An 18,778-nucleotide genomic window follows, 5' to 3' on the forward strand; every position below is an offset into this window, starting at 1 on the left:
ATCGGAAAAATCGATATGACAATATATCGTGATATTTTTTCCTGCGATTATTACATTGATATTCAAAAGCCGTGTATCTAATTCCTGAAAGAATTTACATGCAAACTTTTGTGTATTTTCTTTTCGTTTTGCGCAATTCAATCGCCACCCGCTAGTTGGCAGCAGTGTGCAGTGGGTTTTGTTTCCACCACTGAAATGTAAACCCCTCCATCATGGTTCAGATACCTCATGTTAAACATGTTACGTATCATTTTGGACTGTTTATTGAACATTCTTACAATAAATTCAGTAAAAAAAATTGCTTGTAACGTCTGACTGAATGTATTGCAATATATCGCGATATATCGTATCATCTCCCCTGTATCGTGATATGTATCGTATCGCCAGAATTTCAAAAATACACATCCCTAGTATGGATGATTTCCCATTCGCCCCTGTAATTTCTGTAGCCTGCTGGCACTGTGATGGGGGATATTTTAACCAGACTGAAATGTGAATATTGCACTGGCGTGGATGTAGTTACCATTTGGGATTTCATGTTTGCTTTGCATCCAGAGCAGGTTGTGAGGGGAGGGCCCGCCCACCCAGTACCTCCCTGGATCATCCTATGATTGGCTGCTTCATTTGGACAAACCAAAGGAAGTGGGATTAGTTTCTTTGGTCTTAGTGTGAAAATGTTTCTTGTATTGTAGAAACAGTTTTGTCTGTTGTTTATGTTAACATTTAGGTACATTTATGTGGATGTTTATTTCCTTTTGGATTTAATGTTGGAGCGCTGATGATAGGGGCTGATTGTTTGCAGGTGTGATTTTCGGGGGTATTTAAAGGAAGCCAGGTGGAGGCTTGGGGAGGTTTTTTTAATTTATTTTGTGATCTGTAAAAGGAAAGCAGTGAAATAAATGCCTGAGAAGCATTTTGGCTCTCAAGGAAAAATGTCCATGTGCTGCAGTTTGCCTCTAATTCTTTCAACTTGAAGACCTTCTGGCTGCTCTACATTTTCACACACGTGTCGTCAATAGTTTTGCACTTTAGTGCATTTTAGTTAAAATGTTAATTTTCTGCCTAAAACTGTCAGTGTTGTGCCGTTATCAGGTAAAAACTCTGCACTGCATTTGAAATTAAATCTGCCATCGCTATTGGCTAAGAGGTACCCTAGAACATTAGCTGGTACCATATGATGTCACAATGTTGTTGTCAGCCTGTGTGTGTGTGTGTGTGTGTGTGTGTGTGTGTGTGTGTGTGTGTGTGTGTGTGTGTGTGTGTGTGTGTGTATTCATTTGCGGCTCCGCCCTCTCGGTCTGCTAGGCAACAGCATTTGTTGCATTTTTCAAACAGGAAGTGGGAGTGAGGTAATAATCTGGTAGGGGGTGACTTGCTCTTTAACTGGACAAGGATGTGGACTTTACTGAGAAATTCTTTATTACCAATAAAAAGAAGGAAGTTTCTGCCAAACAGATTTCATCATAACGTTGCTCCTTCTGTAACCTTCACCCGGAGACTACAGCACACTTGTTTTGGGAAAGTTTGGTCACAAAAACTTTAGGAAAGACATTACTACTTTAATTTCAACAACTATTAAGTTGGATTTTCTGTTGAGTTTTAAAAAAGTTTTATTTGGGACAACCGACTATGATGCACAACACTCCTCCACATTTTATTTCTGATTCTGTTTCTCTCCAACCTTTTAAACACAAAAGTAGAGTAATGCATAAGAATCTTTGTACAATCATTTAGTTGTAGATTTAAAGACACGTATGGCTCCATCTCCTCTTCAAATAACAAAAAGGCGATGAAGACAAAATGTGTATTTGAAGCTTTACATGTGCTTTTTTCTTTCCCTTTCTTTATTTTTTGCTATGTTGTTTGATGAATATGTTTTGTTCGTAAATTTAATAAAAATATTCAGGAATATTTTTGTAAAATCTTAAAAGCAGAAATAAAAAAATTAATTCATTTAAAAAATCCTCGAACTTCAAACTAACAAATCACCAATAATCTGTCACGGTGTAATGACGTAAGCCCACAGGTGGCCTGTACCTGATCGTAGTTGTCCTGTCCGTGAAAAAATGGCTCCTTCTGAAAGATCATACTGGCCAGCATGCAGCCGAGACTCCACATGTCCAGACTGTAGTCGTACATCTGCATGCAGACACGATCAGTGACAACAGCTGATCACGAGTGTGTGTGCATTTTCAGGTCTAGTTTGGGGTGTGTTACCTGGTAGTCCACCAGCAGCTCAGGGCCTTTAAAGTATCGCGACGCCACTCTGACGTTGTACTCCTGGGAGGGATGGTAGAACTCTGCCAAACCCCAGTCGATCAGACGGAGCTAAAAAAAAAAAACAGGCTTTATGATTTTGGCTTCTTTAAAAGAAAAAAAACACAAACTACAACTTCTTTAGTATGTCTAACATCCCGCTCCTCATTCATAAAACCGGATTAAAGCCATCTGTGCTCTACTGCTGCCCCCTGCTGGACAAATGTGATTTCATTTTCTCCATCTGCGGTTTTCGTTTTCATTATTTCAGTTTTCTAATTGATCGGTAGTCGTGAGGGACAAACGCTGACGGGGCATATTTATGAATAACCAACGATTATTTAAATGAGTTGCCAGCCGTTTCCTGTTCAGTCGTCGTCACTCCCTTTTCTTTAAATCCAGAAATGAATGAGTATTTTGTTCCAAAAACTTTTAATATTCCAGATTATGTCGACCCACGCGAGAAAGTAATTCAGTCTGTAAATGACAGCAGCATAACTTAAAACTTGCAATAATGATAATTATGATGACACAGCAAAAATATAAACAAAAGAATCAAAGATTTCATCTGAATGCAGCTCGCCTTCCAGGATCCCTTGGTTTCTACGATCGATTGTGCGATGAGATCCTGCACATAATAAAGAACTAAAACATATAAAACATGACACTTTTAAATCATGCATAGGAAACTGAGATTGTCCGCTTTTCTTTGATTTACAGATTAAAAAAGAGCAAGTCCTTAAAGAGCAAGTCAGATTCTACCAGATTCTAACTCCACTCCCACTTCCTGTTTGAAAAACGCAACAAATGCTGTTGCCTAGCAGACCGAGAGGGTGGAGCCACTAACAAATACACACACACACACACACACACACACAACATTGCGACATCATAATGTACCAGTTTACATCATAGCATACCTCTTAGCCAATAGCGATGGCAGATTTAAATTCAAATGCAGTGCAGAGTTTTTACCTGACAACGGCACAACACTGACAGTTTTAGGCTGAATAATTAAATTTTAACTAAGATGCACTGAAGTGCCAAATTATTGACGACACGTGTCTGCAGCACGATTAGACACTCTTATTTAGTTTATCAGAAAAAAATAGTTTATTTGGGGGTGACTTGCTCTTTAATAACGCAAAATCACAGAACAAAAGGAATTCCAGTTTAAAGAGCAAGTCACCCCCTACCAGAGTATTACCCCACTTCCTGTTTGAAAAAGGCAACAAATGCAGTTGCCTAGCAGACCGAGAGGGCGGAGCCGCTAACAAATACACGCACACACAGGCTCACAACGACATTGTGACATCATATGGTACCAGCTAACGTTCTAGGGTACCTCTTAGCCAATAGCGATGGCAGATTTAAATTCAAATGCAGTGCAGAGTTTTTACCTGACAACGGCACAACACTGACAGTTTTAGGCAGAAAATTAAAATTTTAACTAAAATGCACTAAAGTGCAAAACTATTGACTGCACGTGTCTGCAGCACGATTAGACACACATTTAAATAGTTTATCAGAAGAAAAAAAATTTTATTTTATAGTTTATTCGGGGGTGACTTGCCCTTTAAACTCCAGAAACCACTAACTCATTCAAAGCATCCATATGAACTCTGGAGAAAAAGGCTTTTTCAAACCCTTTCTGTGCATTTTCATCCAATTGGAAGAAAATTGCAAGTGGTGCTCGCTGCAGAACCACAAAGGCGGAGCTGCACCAGAAGGTGGAGCTGCACCAGAGTCAGCCCCGCCCATTCCAGAATCAGCCCTGCCCATTCCATCAGAGTCAGTCCAATTCCTTCCAGTTGTCAGACTTGATAGCATTCTGGAACCAAAGAGGGTGTTATAGCTAAAAAATGCAAGATTGAGGATGGAGTTGTGAAGTTAATTGAACAGTTTTTGTAAAGGTTCCATATAATTGAAAATCTAACTTTTGGAACTTTTAATCATGTTATATTGTCATTTCCTCATAAGAAGCATGCCAAAGCAATTTTTAGCCTCATTCATGCATTTTCCTCCCATCTCAGCTTCAATTTGGTCTCCTCCCCCGAAGCGGGTCTGGTCTTGGTTCTCAAATCTGGATATTCTGTGAATTTTCTGACAAATTATTTCTGAAATGACTTTTACTGAGACACCGCCGAAAAACCATACAACACATCTCAGAGACACACTAGGCAGCACAATTAGATGTAACGCCGCATGTGTTATAACAGATGTGGTGGTGTAGTGGTTATGGAGTCAGGTTTACATGCAGTTTTGTGCAGGTTCGCCTCCCATGACTGTAAGTTTTAGGTAGTGTACAACCTCTTTTCTTCATTTCTAGCTACACTTGCCAGTACTATGTTTACAACAATTTACTGGTATACAGTTTAACATATAATGACTAATGTGTTTATTTATTTATTTATTCGTTTATTTAGCCAGTGTGAGTCCATTTGTGAGCAGAGTTTCAACTAAAATGCTGTTTAGGAACGACCAAATTCAAAGAACTTTTACAGACATAAATATTTTGCTGAAAATAAACATTACAACTAAAATATAAACAAATTAAATGTTTCAGCTGGCTAAATAGATTGCTGACGACCCCGCCGAGAATCGAACCAGCATCAGCTGAGGGGAAAGCAAACCTTAACTCAAACAATCTCACCACTAGACTACCAAAGCCAATTCAAAAGTTTGTAATCCTGTTATACACCATTTCTGTTAGACCGGCTGTGGGCAGATATTCGCTGAAAGAAACCTTTTCATTTCGAGATATATTCAGTCTTTGTCATGTAGCAAGTTATATTTATCTTGTTTAATTGGAGCATAGAACATAGCATTAACGACTGTAAACTAGTAACAGCCGTAATTCATGTGGGTCAGGTCAGTTTGCATAAAGTTGAAAACAAAAACGGAAGTCAGTGGGCTAGGCTGAGTTTGCGTGAATGGGCGGGGCTGACTCTGGTGCAGCTCCACCTTATGATGCAGCTCCGCCTTTGTGGTTCTGCAGCGAGCACCCTCTCGAAAATTGTGCTCAGCAGCAAAAACAACAGGGTAATTATTTATTTTGACGGAAATGACACCAGCTGATTTTTTAGAGGAAGACTCAGACTGGGAGCCGACGGTAATGCAGTCCCACTTGTTTTCCGAACGGGGAAAACGGCAATGAAAGCCAGAGAGGAAATAGGCAAGAGGAGCTGAAACAGCAGGGTGAGATAATACAGGTGCTGGCCAGTAAATTAGAATATCATCAAAAGGTTGAAAATATTTCAGTAATTCCATTCAAAACGTGAAACTTGTACATTATATTCATGCAATGCACACAGACCAATGTATTTCCGATGTTTATTACGTTTAATTTTGATATTTATAGGTGACAACCAATGAAAACATCAAATCTGGTATCTCAGAAAATTAGAATATTCTAAAGGCCAATGAAAAAATGTTTGTTTCTCTAATGTTGGCCAACTGAAAAGAATGAACATGAAAAGAATGTGCATGTATAGCACTCAATACTTAGTCGGGGCTCCTTTTGCCTCAATAGCTGCAGTAATGCGGCGTGGCATGGACTCGATCAGTCTGTGGCACTGCTCAGGTGTTATGAGAGCCCAGGTTGCTCTGATAGTCGTCTTCAGCTCCTCTGCATTGTTGGGTCTAGCGTATTGCATCCTCCGCTTCACAATACCCCATAGATTTTCTATGGGGTTAAGGTCAGGCGAGTTTGCTGGCCAATCAAGGACAGGGATACCATGGTCCTTGAACCAGGTGCTGGTGGTTTTGGCACTGTGTGCAGGTGCCAAGTCCTGTTGAAAGGTGAAGTCTGCATCCCCATAAAGTTGGTCAGCAGCAGGAAGCATGAAGTGCTCTAAAACTTCCTGGTAGACGGCTGCATTGACCCTGGACCTCAGGAAACAGAGTGGGCCAACACCGGCAGATGACATGGCACCCCACACCATCACTGACGGTGGAAACTTTACACTGGACCTCATGCAACGTGGATTCTGTGCTTCTCCGCTCTTCCTCCAGACTCTGGGTCCTTGATTTCCAAAGGAAATGCAGAACTTGCTTTCATCAGAAAACATAACTTTGGACCACTCAGCATCAGTCCAGTCCTTTTTGTCCTTGGCCCAGGCGAGACGCTTCTTGCGCTGTTTCATGTTCAAGAGTAGCTTGACACACGGAATGCGACACCTGAATCCCATGTCTTTCATGAGTCTCCTCGTGGTGGTTCTTGAAGCGCTGACTCCAGCTGCAGTCCACTCTTTGTGGATCTCCCCCACATTTTTGAATGGGTTTGTCGTCACAATTCTCTGCAGGGTGCGGTTATCCCTAGAGCTTGTACACTTTTTTCTACCACATTTTTTCCGTCCCTTCGCCTGTCTGTTAATGTGCTTGGACACAGAGCTCTGCGAACAGCCAGCTTCTTTAGCAATCACCTTTTGTGTCTTGCCCTCCTTGTGCAAGGTGTCAATGATTGTCTTTTGGACAGCTGTTAAGTCAGAAGTCTTCCCCATGATTGTGGTGCCTTCAAAACAAGACTGAGGGACCTTTTAAAGGCCTTTGCAGGTGTTTTGAGTAAATCAGCTGATTAGAGTGGCAGCAGGTGTCTTCTATATTCAGCCTTTTCAGAATATTCTAATTTTTTGAGATACCAAATTTTGAGTTTTCATTAGTTGTCACTTATGAATATCAAATTTAAATGTAATGAACATTGGAAATACATTGGTCTGTGTGCATTGCATGAATATAATGTACAAGTTTCACGTTTTGAATGGAATTACTGAAATATTTTCAACCTTTTGATGATATTCTAATTTACTGGCCAGCACCTGTACTCAGGACGTGGGAGGGTGGCGGGACAGAGAGAGGCTAATAAAAGCATCCGCTACCTTTCTTAACTGGTGGTCGATCATCACGTTGTGCGGTTTGACATCACGGTGCATTATTCCCATGCTGTGGCAGTAGTCCAGAGCCTGAGGAGACATCAGAGCAGATACAACTCTAAAAGCTTGTTTTATTCCAACCAGATCCCAGATTACAGACAGGAAAAATAAAGCCACACCTTCAGTAGTTCATACATGTAGAAACGGATGTCATAATCTGTCAGCTTCTGGTACAACTCCTGCAGAAATACATCAATCAGGACGTGTGATTTGTAGTTCATTCTGCATCTCACTGGTTTAAAACCATCAAACAAGAGGAGGAGTGTTGCTGAGCATGAAAACCTCGGGCGGTACCTTAAAGTCGGTGTTATTGATGCATTCAAAGACGAGCGCTGGAGTTCTGGACTGCACACAGAAAGAGAATCACGTCAGGAGAAAACAGACAGAGAGCCGTTTGATGGGCAGCCCCAGTGCGAGCTCTTAATCTCTGACCTCACGGAGCAAAACGCTGTGCGTCGCTAAACCATCTGCACAATGTTTCACGCAGCTTCCCACAGCTTCACTTCAGTCGAGCTGCCAAAAATCAGCAAAAACACAAAGAGAGGCTGCAGTATTCCCACTGCAGCGCTGAAGCACGTCCTGGATGAGTGAGAGCGTTTCCACAACCTAAAATTATTCTTCCTTCCTGGCTTCTGGAAGATCTGAACATTTGTAATGAAAGGGACCATTATGCTCCAGCAGCCAATTAGTAAATATAAGAAACAACACAGCAACACTTCCCATTCTTCAGTTTTAAATGGACAGATTGAGCAGCTGGGTTTGTGTGCTAATCCCACAGAAAGGCTCTTCATTTTTTTTTTGGATGTTCAGAAGCTGAATTTTGTCATTTTTAATCTGAACTGTCCACAAACATCACCGTTTATCCCTGTAGCTCACAACTTCCTGGTCGAGTATTCCGTTTTCTAACACATTTAGCTGTAATTATTTATTTGATGCTCCTAAACGTCACGATTGTGATCAGATGAGTAGGCGGAGTTACAAAAAACCAAGATGGCGGCATCTAGGAGTCTTACAGCTCCACTGTAAACAACAGAAGCAGGAGACGCTGCGTGCGTTTTTTCACTAGCTGGAGGGAGCGTGTTAAGTGTGGCCTCTGTTCAGCAGACATCTAAAGGCATTTGTTCACCATCTGGTTCTTCCACCACGGATTAGAGCACAAATGAACAAAAGCAGAACACAAACTCAAAAGCAACCATCTGGGAAGCGAAAAAGGGGCAAATCTTTAGCAATTTTTGGTTTCTAAATGTTGGAACGGAGTAAATAAACCCAGTAAATCAAACTTTCACCCTTTTTCCTGGACGTCCAGATCAAAAACCAGATTCCTAGAGATGCGGCAGGAATCCACTTCCTAACCTCACTCTTACTTTTTACCAAAACCCAACAAACAGCTGTCTCAAAGTTGCCCTCAAAAGCTCAACAAAGCAGGACAACGGCCGCATCCCCAACGTAAACGGTGCAGGCAAACCGGAATTATCAAGACATTTTACACAGAATAATCCCAGAGAGCCTCACAGGGATTATTATGTTTAATCCCTTTATGTTGGGGGGAGACTCTTGAATTTTGGTGACTTTACGGAGTTTTGAAATTTTATGCTCGCGATTGCCCCCTCAGGCCAAAAGCGTAACGGCAGCTTCAATAGGAGGCTCGTGCACGAGGCGCGCATGCTGTACGTGCACACTCCTTAATGAAAATAACAGCGGAGACAGTCCCGTGTGTGTGTGTGTGTGTGTGTGTGTGTGTGTGTGTGTGTGTGTGTGGCCCGGAGGACAGAGGACAGGAGAACGCGCAGCTAATTAAATAATGTGGTTCTGTACCTTTCTCTTCAGCACAGCCGACAAAGGTTTATGATGGGTCAGTCCTCCTGCATGCTCAGATCATTCCCTTCCCTTGCTTGAAAAATTGTTCCAAAATGAAAGTTGAACCCACATCTTTTTTATCTGTGAATTCAATGCCGTTCGGCGAGTCTCAAATAAAAATTTGTGCATCTTACTGTAAAAAAAATATACTATTAATGTAAAAAAGAAACTCTAAATAAACTATCTTCACATCCAGAATCAAACCCAGGTCTTCTGCATGAGAGTCCGACATCTTACAAGGTGAGCTACACTCTAGTAACATTCACAGTATCTGTAACATTTATATCCTTGATGACAGCTGAAACAACGTCAAACCAAAGAACGGTTCGGAGTGAAAATGGCTATTTTGTTGCTAATTAGCAGGAAATATCTAGAAGAAAGTTCTACAGAAAGTAGCTAAGGGTCCTCAGAAATGTAGCTAGCTTTGTCACTAGGCGTTAGGAACAGCGACAAAGTGGCACTGCCTCTCTCTCTGCTGCTAAAGCTACGGATAGCAAATGCTACGGGCGATGCCTGAGCGTGAACGCGCATGAAGCAGCCTGCTCGACCCGAGCATCTCTCTTTTTCTGTGATTTTACAGAAAAACAGGCAATCACAGTAAAAATGCCAGGGCTCATTCTACAGGACCAGGGCATTGCAGGAGAATGTATGAAGAAGACATTTATTATTTCTATACATGTTTTGGCTGTCACACTTCCATAATGCCCCTTTAAAGACCAAGTCACCCCCAAATCAACTATTTTTTCTGATAAACTAGATAAATGTGTGTCTAATCGTGCTGCAGACACGTGTCGTCAATAGTTTTGCACTTTAGTGCATTTTAGTTAAAATTTTAATTTTCTGCCTAAAACTGTCAGTGTTGTGCCGTTGTCAGGTAAAAACTCTGCACTGCATTTGAATTTAAATCTGGCATCACTATTGGCTAAGAGGTACCCTAGAACGTTAGCTGGTACATTATGATGTCACAATGTTGTTGTGAGCCTGTGTGTGTGTGTGTGTGTGTGTGTGTGTGTGTGTGTGTGTGTGTGTGTGTGTGTGTGTGTGTGTGTGTGTGTGTGTGTATTTGTTAGCAGCTCCGCCCTCTCGGTCTGCTAGACAACAGCATTTGTTGCATTTTTCAAACAGGAAGTGGGAGCGGAGTAAGACTCTGGTAGGGGGTGACTTGCTCTTTAAATCAGAACTGGATTTGCAAACACTTATTTTTCATATTTTAACCTCCATTCATAATTTAAACCCTGTATTTAATAATAAATGAATGAAAATGTGCCGGTCTTACCACCGGGTCTTTGACTGTGTCCACAAGCCGGATTATGTTGGTCCCTCCACGCAGGTTTTCTAGGATCTTGATTTCTCGCTTGATCTTCTTCTTTTTGACAGGCTGATTAAAAAAAAATACGATTTTAACAGAAAATCTCTGATTATAGGACAAATAAAACATGGAGGATCTTCTCCAGCATGTCGTCGTTGCGCTCTGCTGATGCTGCTACTCTCGCCAGCATCCTTCTCCTCCAGCCTGGGGTCGATGTTTACATCTAACTGACTTACAGCCAATCCTCATCCGTCAGCTCTGACACCTCGCTTCATTTCTAGGTAGGCTTGTAACCTTTGCGGATTCTGGAAGAGCAGGAAGTTATTTTAGTGGTCACATAAACTAACGTTTCCAAAAAAAAAGAAAAAGAAAAGAGAATCGACTGAATGCAGTGATTATTCTTCCTGATGATGTGCAGAGCTCAGCGAGACGCTTCGGGTAAAAACTGTGATTCAGAACGTGTTTCAAGTGAAGACTGGGCTGCAGCTGGCTGTTGCTAATGGTGGTTTGTAACCATCCGAGCCAACAGGGCTGCAATTAGGACTAAAACTGCTTCACCAGGCTGACCAGCAGCAGCTGATGGAGCTCTAAATGGGAGAACTTACTGCTCTTTTTTAGGTTCATCAAAGTGAGAAGCAGAATGGAGACTAGATGTGAACGTGGTACGATGCCGATCTCCTGAGATTTTCACCCACAACCACTGCTACAGTATAACGAGACTGGTCAGACGGATTCTAGACAAAAAGACAACAGCAGCTCAGATCAGCTCCGGTTCCTTACAAGGTCTGCAGAACCTCACCAGCCGCTCCAGATGGACCCCAGCAGCAGAACGCCACACCAGGTGTCTCTCCTGTCAGCTAAGAACAGGAAACTGAGGCTCACCTGAACGGTACCATAAGAGACCGGAAAACCCTTTCCTAGTCTGGACTTCAGCTGCATCTTAACTCTAACTCATCTTCCAATGGCTCCTTCCAGCAGGATCGATCACCATGTCACAAAGCTCAGATCATCTCCAACTGTTTTCTAGAGCATGGCCGTGAGTTCACTGGACTCCAGCGGCCTCCACAGCCACCGGATGTCAGTCCAGTTCAGCACCTCTGGGATGTGGAGGAACGGGAGCTTCTCATCACGGATGGAGCTGATGCTGTCATGTCAGGATGGACCAGAACACCTTGATCTACTGGGATCTACTCTACCCAAAACCATGGCACCAAGAATAAAAGTGACTCTGAAGGAAGGGTGTCCAACCCAGGTGTACCTATTAAAGTGACAGGTAAGTTTACATTTGCACAAACCCCCTCTGACATCACCTGATTACAGGCTCAGAGATGAAAACCTTTGTGCCCAGACTTCAGGAGTTCAGACGTCCTGATCTTCGTCACTGCTGGTGATTATTTATGTTTTTACCTTCCAGCAGATTTTGAAGCGTCAGGTTTTATTGCAAATCCTCACAATAAGGCAAGAAATAAATCCAGGCGGTTGAGAAGCGACTGCTCCAAAACAAACATGGAGGACACTTATGAGACGAAACCAAAGCTCACCTTCAGGATCTTCACCACCACCTTCTCATTGTTGGTGATGTTGATGGCCTCAAACACTTCGCTGTACTTCCCTCTGCCCAGCTTTCGGACCAGCTGGTAGTCCTCTTGGTTGCTATGGTGACAGACAGAGAAATCAGCTCATGTGACTGTATGATTAAAAAAAACGAATATTTAAAGCTTCTGTGTGTGATTAAAAGGGCTGTAGAGTTTTCTCCTCATCCAGATAAGGGACTTCTTGCCCTGATCTCTAGAGGAGATCATATTTAGACAAGACAGGGTAAACACGTGTAACTGAGGGGGAGGGAAGTGTCAGACAGCCAGGAGCAGGCTGGGAGAACTACCATGGTGTCATCACACCCTCACAGCTACAAGTACAATAATAGACACCCATCTGCCTGGTTCTCTCAGCCTCCTCCACAGACATCCATCCATCTGCTCAGCACTAGCATGCAATTCAAGTAACCTGAGATGTCCTCACTTCCAGTTAGGAACGTGGGCCTCGTAGTCCCAGTACTCCCGGCTCTTCAGCGTGTTGACGTCTGCGTACACACGGGACTTGCTGCCGGCCACCGGACCCGGCATGGCGAGACCCGTGGCTCGGGCGCCGTGGGGCGGGCGTGAACGTCCAACTCGAGGGAGGCTGTGGCAGATAAGGAGCGGCGAGCAGCTGCGTGTGGGTGTAAAGTGGAGCAAACCGGCAGGCTGGCGAGCAAAGAGAAGAAAGGGAGGTTTCTCCAAGGGGATGAGAACCAGAGATGCCCGCAGCGGGAGGCTGCAGGAAAAGCACGCCGGGCAGGGCTCCTCCTCGGTCGGGTTGTAGGGTGGCAGCGGAGTCGGTGGAGCTCGAGGGGAAATGAAAAAGTCAAAAAATAGGACACGGGTGCATCGAGGTGTTGAGGTAGAAAGAGTAAAATCTATACGTTGAAGAGGTCTAACGTAAGTCTGTGTTCGGCCCCGGATCCAAGAGCACACAGCCGGGATTCCTGCACCAGAACGGCGGGTAGGCGGGATGCCCTCGGTGCTCCAGAGCGTTAGCTAATCAATCAACGCTCGATGTGACAGATCGGTAGCGGGGTCGACCGGAGGCAGAGGGGGGTGGAGCAGCGCAGAGATCGATGTTGTTAGCTCACGTTTAGCCTGCGATGCTGCTTCAGTGCGGAGATGTCGCACCGACCGACGGGGAGCGCTCGGCTCCGAGCTCCACCACCTGCGGAACCCGCGTCATGTGCGGCCGGTTTTGCTGAGGAGCAGCCCCTTGACAACCGGGTGCTAGACGCCCGACCAAGGCCCGGGGATATGGGAGTTTAGCAGCCTCCCCGGTGGAAAGCGCAGGGAAGGGAGGAACAGCGGAGAGCCGCCCGGATGTAAAAGCCTCCGCTGTGTTAGGCTAAGCCACAGCGCCCTCTAGCGACGACACTTATCGATACAGTTCTTCTTCTTGTTTTCAGGCTTCAGAGTCAAACTGCGTTCTGGTTACCGCCACCTACTGACCAAAAACTGTAACTCCATCCTCATTATTTGATTCTCCGGACTATGCATTTCAATTGTTTCTTCCTTTAATGTCACACAATGCACATGTACACAATACTATTAAATCTTGCAATAATTATTTTGTACTGGTTTGTTTTTCATTTATTTTCTTTGCTGTGAGGGATTTGTAAAACCCCATTTTTCTCTGATCTTTAAGTCACTGCAATCCAGTTACAGCTGCCAGAAACTATAGACTATTACTTGACTGATAATTAATTCAGCTCCACTAGGTGTGTTTGATGTTCAGTTTAGTTTTTCTTTGTACAGAAATCATACACTAAAGCTTTATTTTTTTTACAATCATCTAACATTTTTTACACAATGCTGAGTAAGTGAGTAGTTACAGCTTGGTACTAAGAGCACATTTTAACACAAAGTGTATATAAACATACAATGAACCAGATGTTTTTTCTAAACCTATTCAAAACAGCTTCTGCAGAAAACACTTTAGATTTAATACAAACAAGTCAATAATGGTGGTTTGAACCCAAATTTAAATCATAAACACATCCATTTAGTGCAACCTTAAAGAGCAAGTCACCTCCAAATCAACTATTTTTCTGATAAACTACATAAATGCGTGTCTAATCGTGCTGCAGACACGTGTAGTCAATAGTTTTGCACTTTAGTGCATTTTAGTTAAAATTTTAATTTTCTGCCTAAAACTGTCAAGTGTTGTGCCGTTGTCGGGTAAAATCTCTGCACTGCATTTGAAATGTAATCTGCCATCGCTATTAGCTAAGAGGTACCCTAGAACGTTAGCTGGTACCATATGATGTCACAATGTTGTTGTGAGCCTGAGCCTCTTTATGGGCTCGACACACGGGAGGCGACAAACGACCGCGATCAGCAAAATTTGTCGCGGTCGCTTTTATTACCTGACACACGGGAGGCGATCCGCGGCAGCGGCAAAGCCGTCTACGCGTTCTGTTCCATGGCGAAATCAAAACTTCCGTTATTTTGATTGGCTGTGTCACGTTTGAGGGAATTAAGGTTATTTAAGCAGTTCAGAGTTAATAAAGTGGTAGATATGTTTCACAAGGTGCTGCTAGAGTTATGTGAAATCTTACTTCTGATTGTACTATATAAAACATAATAATCAACTTCTCCATGTTTGCTCAGAGGTGTACGGAGCATCCTGTCCGCTCATTGGTCAGTGAATGAAATCTCCGTTGACTGGTCCTCGTCCGAGCGACAGCGATGAAAAGTTGAAAATGTTTCAACTTTCTGGGATTGCGTCGCTGGGTTGCCTGTGCACGACAAGTGCACGAGCGCAAAATTTCACACACACGTTTATCACATTTCGCTTGGTAGGAGAGAGACCCGCGATTATCGCTTTGTCGCGCATGTCTCATTGAAAATGAATGGAGGAGAGGCGATGTCGCCTCCCGTGTGTCGAGCACATAAAAGAGCAAGTCACCCCCTACCAGATTCTTACTCAACTCCCACTTCCTGTTTGAAAAATGCAACAAATGCTGTTGCCTAGCAGACCGAGAGGGCGGAGCCGCTAACAATTACACACTCACGGCATTGTGACATCATAATGTACCATCTAACACCATAGTGTACCTCTTAGCCAATAGTGACGGCAGATTTAAATTCAAATGCAGTGCTGAGTTTTTACCCGACAACGGCACAACACTTATTGTGAATATTTAAATTTTATCTAAAATTCACTTAAGTGCAAAACTATTGACTACACGTGTCTGCAGCAGGATTAGACAGGCATTTAGATAGTTTATCAGCAAAAAAAATGTTGATTTGGAGTGACTTGCTCTTTAAATCAATAGAATATTTTTTACTGAAGATGGATTCTGATGTTTATCACCATAACAGTTTAAATTACCCAAATGTTTCAAATTTCAATTCAAAATACTGTAATATAAATTGAAAATACTTAATGCAACCATGAATGACTTCTCAGACGTTTGTAAATGAAGTTTTATTCATTAGTGCTGTAGTTGAATGCTACATACATACAGATGACCTCAGAGCATGAATGTACACGTACTGTACGTCGCCACAAAGTTTATTTTTTCTCTTCAACACCATTCACATAAACTACAGTAAAGTTTAATAAAGAAATCAAATAAGAGGGGGGAAAGTGTCGCGCGGAGGAGAGCACCAGTTCTAGAAAACAGAAAAACACAGGAACCAACAGCAAGCATGCAGAAAAGGAGACAAACATCTGGTGTCTCCTCCGGTAAAACCCAGCAGAACGCTGGATTTCATCATGTTCTTCTAGGGAGCGTGTCATTCGACAAGTTTCTGTTATAAGAAGAGGGATTTTAAAATAAGGGCAAATGCAACATTTGTAAGCAACCAAACTTCTAATAAAAATAAATACACATCTGCTGGGCAGGAGTAGGGTTATTCTTTGGCTCTGATCAGATACTTACTACATGGAAGCAAAGTCCTTTTCCTCCTTAAGAACATTTATGCACATTTTAGGATCGTCTTCGTCTTCCTCCGCTTATCCGGGTCCGGGTCGCGGGGGCAGCATCCCAACTAGGGAGCTCCAGGCCATCCTCTCCCCGGCCTTGTCCACCAGCTCCTCCGGCAGGACCCCAAGGCGTTCCCGGACCAGATTGGAGATGTAACCTCTCCAACGTGTCCTGGGTCGACCCGGGGGCCTTCTGCCGGCAGGACATGCCCGAAACACCTCCCCAGGGAGGCGTCCAGGAGGCATCCTGACCAGATGCCCAAACCACCTCAACTGGCTCCTTTCGATCCGGAGGAGCAGCGGTTCTACTCCGAGTCCCTCCCGAATGTCCGAGCTCCTCACCCTATCTCTAAGGCTGAGCCCGGCCACCCTACGGAGGAAACTCATTTCGGCCGCTTGTATCCGCGATCTCATTCTTTCGGTCATTACCCAAAGCTCATGACCATAGGTGAGGATTGGGACGTAGATCGACCGGTAAATCGAGAGCCTGGCTTTCTGGCTCAGCTCCCTCTTCACCATGACAGATCGGCTCAGCGTCCGCATCACTGCAGACGCCGAACCAATCCGCCTGTCGATCTCCCGATCCCTCCTATCCTCACTCGTGAACAAGACCCCGAGATACTTAAACTCCTCCACTTGAGGTAGGACCTCTCCCCCGACCCGGAGGTGACATTTTAGGATGTGCAGTCAAAATGGTGCTTTGCTAAATGTAAAAAAAAAAAAAAACACTTCCTTTTTTTCTGGTACATTTGGGTTGTGGAGGAATTCATATTTGCACCATTATAATTTTTGCAAGAACAGAATTAGTGAGTTTTAAAGGTAATTCTTAAATTCCTGTTTATATTCTCACCCATCACAGATTCTCCGTGTACACCTCAGTAAAAAAATTATGTAAACACTAAACTAATGCTAAACCAATACATACTTAATCTTGGCTTTGAAACTGTTCAAATCACTAAGAAAAACAATGGCTGTAGTGGTCTATCATCCAACTACGTGTGTAAAACAGGGAAAAGGAGGCAGAGAGATGCACCAGGCGGAGATAAACCGGTCTGAAAGCCAGAGGACCAAATGTTACTCCTACCTCCAGTTTGTTTTAAATACCTCTAGATAATTCTTAAATACTGCACTCAATCCTTAAAATCAGTGTTGAACAGAGCAAAGAAAGGAAATGAAGCAACAATTCATATCAAAACAAAGCAACAAGAATCTCATAGCATTTAAAGAGGAGACAGTGTCGCTCGCTCAGGTAACAAACCCTCCAACAGGAACCAGGAACAGGATCGAACCCTTCAAACTCAGGCTGATGCTGCTGAAGCAGCAGTCAGACAGACCAGGAAGGCGCTGGTCCGAATTCATCGTTTACTCAAGACTCACACGTCAGGTTTCTCTGTGAGTAACTGCAGCAGACGAGGAAAGAAACATCAACGAAGAAAGAACAGCTCTCAGAACGTCTTACGTGATAAAAAGTTGCAAGAATACAAAAAAAAAATCAATACATTTTCTAATTTTTAGAATAGACAACTTCTGGCCATCTTGGCCAAGTACACATCCACTGTATGTACAGGCTGGGAGGGGGGGGGGGGGGGGGGGGCATGTTTAAAGAGCAAGTCACCCCTACCAGATTCTTACTCAACTCCCACTTTGTTTGGAAAATGCAACAAATGCTATTGCCTAGCAGACCGAGAGGGCGTAGCCGCAGGCAAATACACACATTCACGACATTGTGACATCATAATGTACCATATGACATCATAGTGTACCTCTTAGCCAATAGCGACAGCAGGTTTAAACTCAAATGCAGTGCTGAGTTTTTACCTGACGACGGTGTATCGCTGACAGTTTTAGGCAGAATATTAAAATTTTAACTAAGATGCACTTAAAGGCCGAATTATTGTCTACATGTGTCTGCAGCACGATCAGACACTCATTTATATAGTTTATCAGCAAAAAATAAAATAAAAAAAAGCTGATTTGGAGTGGCTTGCTCTTTAAACTTGGACATTTTGAAACACACATAATCTACCAACACTAACCTCGGCAGCAGATCGACCAGAACAGAGTTTTGGAATATTCACACATTAATATTTCACTAGTGGGTGAGATTAGCATCAACCGTTTGAGGCTCTTGGTTAATCTGCACACAATACGGAGCTGCCTCTGATTAGTATTTTAACAGTAGTGGCCAAAAAAAATCACTGCCAACACACACCTCTTCAGCGATTTCATTAGAAGATCATTAAACTAACTTCATACCTCGTTATATATTCACAAAAAAGTTCCTTCATGTCAAAGAACGGAAGTTTAAACACAGTTCAGGTCACGGGAACCGCTGGGTCGGCACAGGACGAGGAAGAGGAGCAATCAGAGGAAAGTGTGGGGGGAAGGAGAAGTGGTGAGCGGCTGGATAAGAAACAAGCTTCTTTAGAAAACACAAACATGGCAGAAACAGAAAAGTCTAACTAAACCAGATTTATGGCACGTTTCAGCGCCAAACCGTAGATCTGTTCAGACAGGGAACACCCTCGGGAGTAGGGGTCGCCTCTGGAGGATGGAAATGCATGAAGTAGGGAGAATAACTAGTAAAAAAGCTTCCGTTCTTCAGTGTATCATAAACAGGGCCTTCTTTATTAACAGTAGAGAGACCTTTATTAATTTAATACTTAAACCAGCAGGATCTCGTAAATAAACACGTTTGTGAGCAGGCTGTGGAAAACATTAACAGTTAAACTTTATCGTTTACCACTTTATGTAAATTAGAATTAAACCCCCCATGACCTATTAAGAAGTTATTGTTTTACTACGCAACCAACTCTAGTTTCAGGCTGAAAAATGGATCAACGCATTCACTGCCAATTTTTTTTGCATTTTTTAACTGTGTGGGCGTCGGACGAGGCCCCGCACCATGAGA

The 18,778-nt window shown here is 43.1% G+C and overlaps 1 protein-coding gene across 2 annotated transcripts in view; it reads right to left on the reverse strand.

Annotated features, from left to right (window-relative positions):
- The window catches only part of csnk2a2b (casein kinase 2, alpha prime polypeptide b), a 30,846-nt gene that overhangs the window by 5,316 nt on the left and 6,752 nt on the right, over nucleotides 1-18,778 (reverse strand). Inside the window, exons 1-8 of one of the 2 annotated variants that reach the window (XM_015965267.3) lie at nucleotides 12,373-12,925; nucleotides 11,895-12,006; nucleotides 10,321-10,422; nucleotides 7,482-7,532; nucleotides 7,307-7,366; nucleotides 7,134-7,217; nucleotides 2,218-2,328; nucleotides 2,038-2,139 (exon numbers count right to left, since the gene is read on the reverse strand). In XM_015965267.3, coding sequence (XP_015820753.1) covers nucleotides 2,038-2,139; nucleotides 2,218-2,328; nucleotides 7,134-7,217; nucleotides 7,307-7,366; nucleotides 7,482-7,532; nucleotides 10,321-10,422; nucleotides 11,895-12,006; nucleotides 12,373-12,476 — 726 coding nt within the window. In that variant the 5' untranslated portion in view covers nucleotides 12,477-12,925. Of the gene's footprint in view, nucleotides 1-2,037; nucleotides 2,140-2,217; nucleotides 2,329-7,133; nucleotides 7,218-7,306; nucleotides 7,367-7,481; nucleotides 7,533-10,320; nucleotides 10,423-11,894; nucleotides 12,007-12,372; nucleotides 12,926-18,778 lie in introns of those variants that run through there. The other variant, XM_070550543.1, reaches the window with a different exon arrangement.

The sequence above is a fragment of the Nothobranchius furzeri genome, chromosome 4, assembly GCF_043380555.1.
Source record: "Nothobranchius furzeri strain GRZ-AD chromosome 4, NfurGRZ-RIMD1, whole genome shotgun sequence".
Taxonomy (NCBI): Eukaryota; Metazoa; Chordata; class Actinopteri; order Cyprinodontiformes; family Nothobranchiidae; genus Nothobranchius; species Nothobranchius furzeri.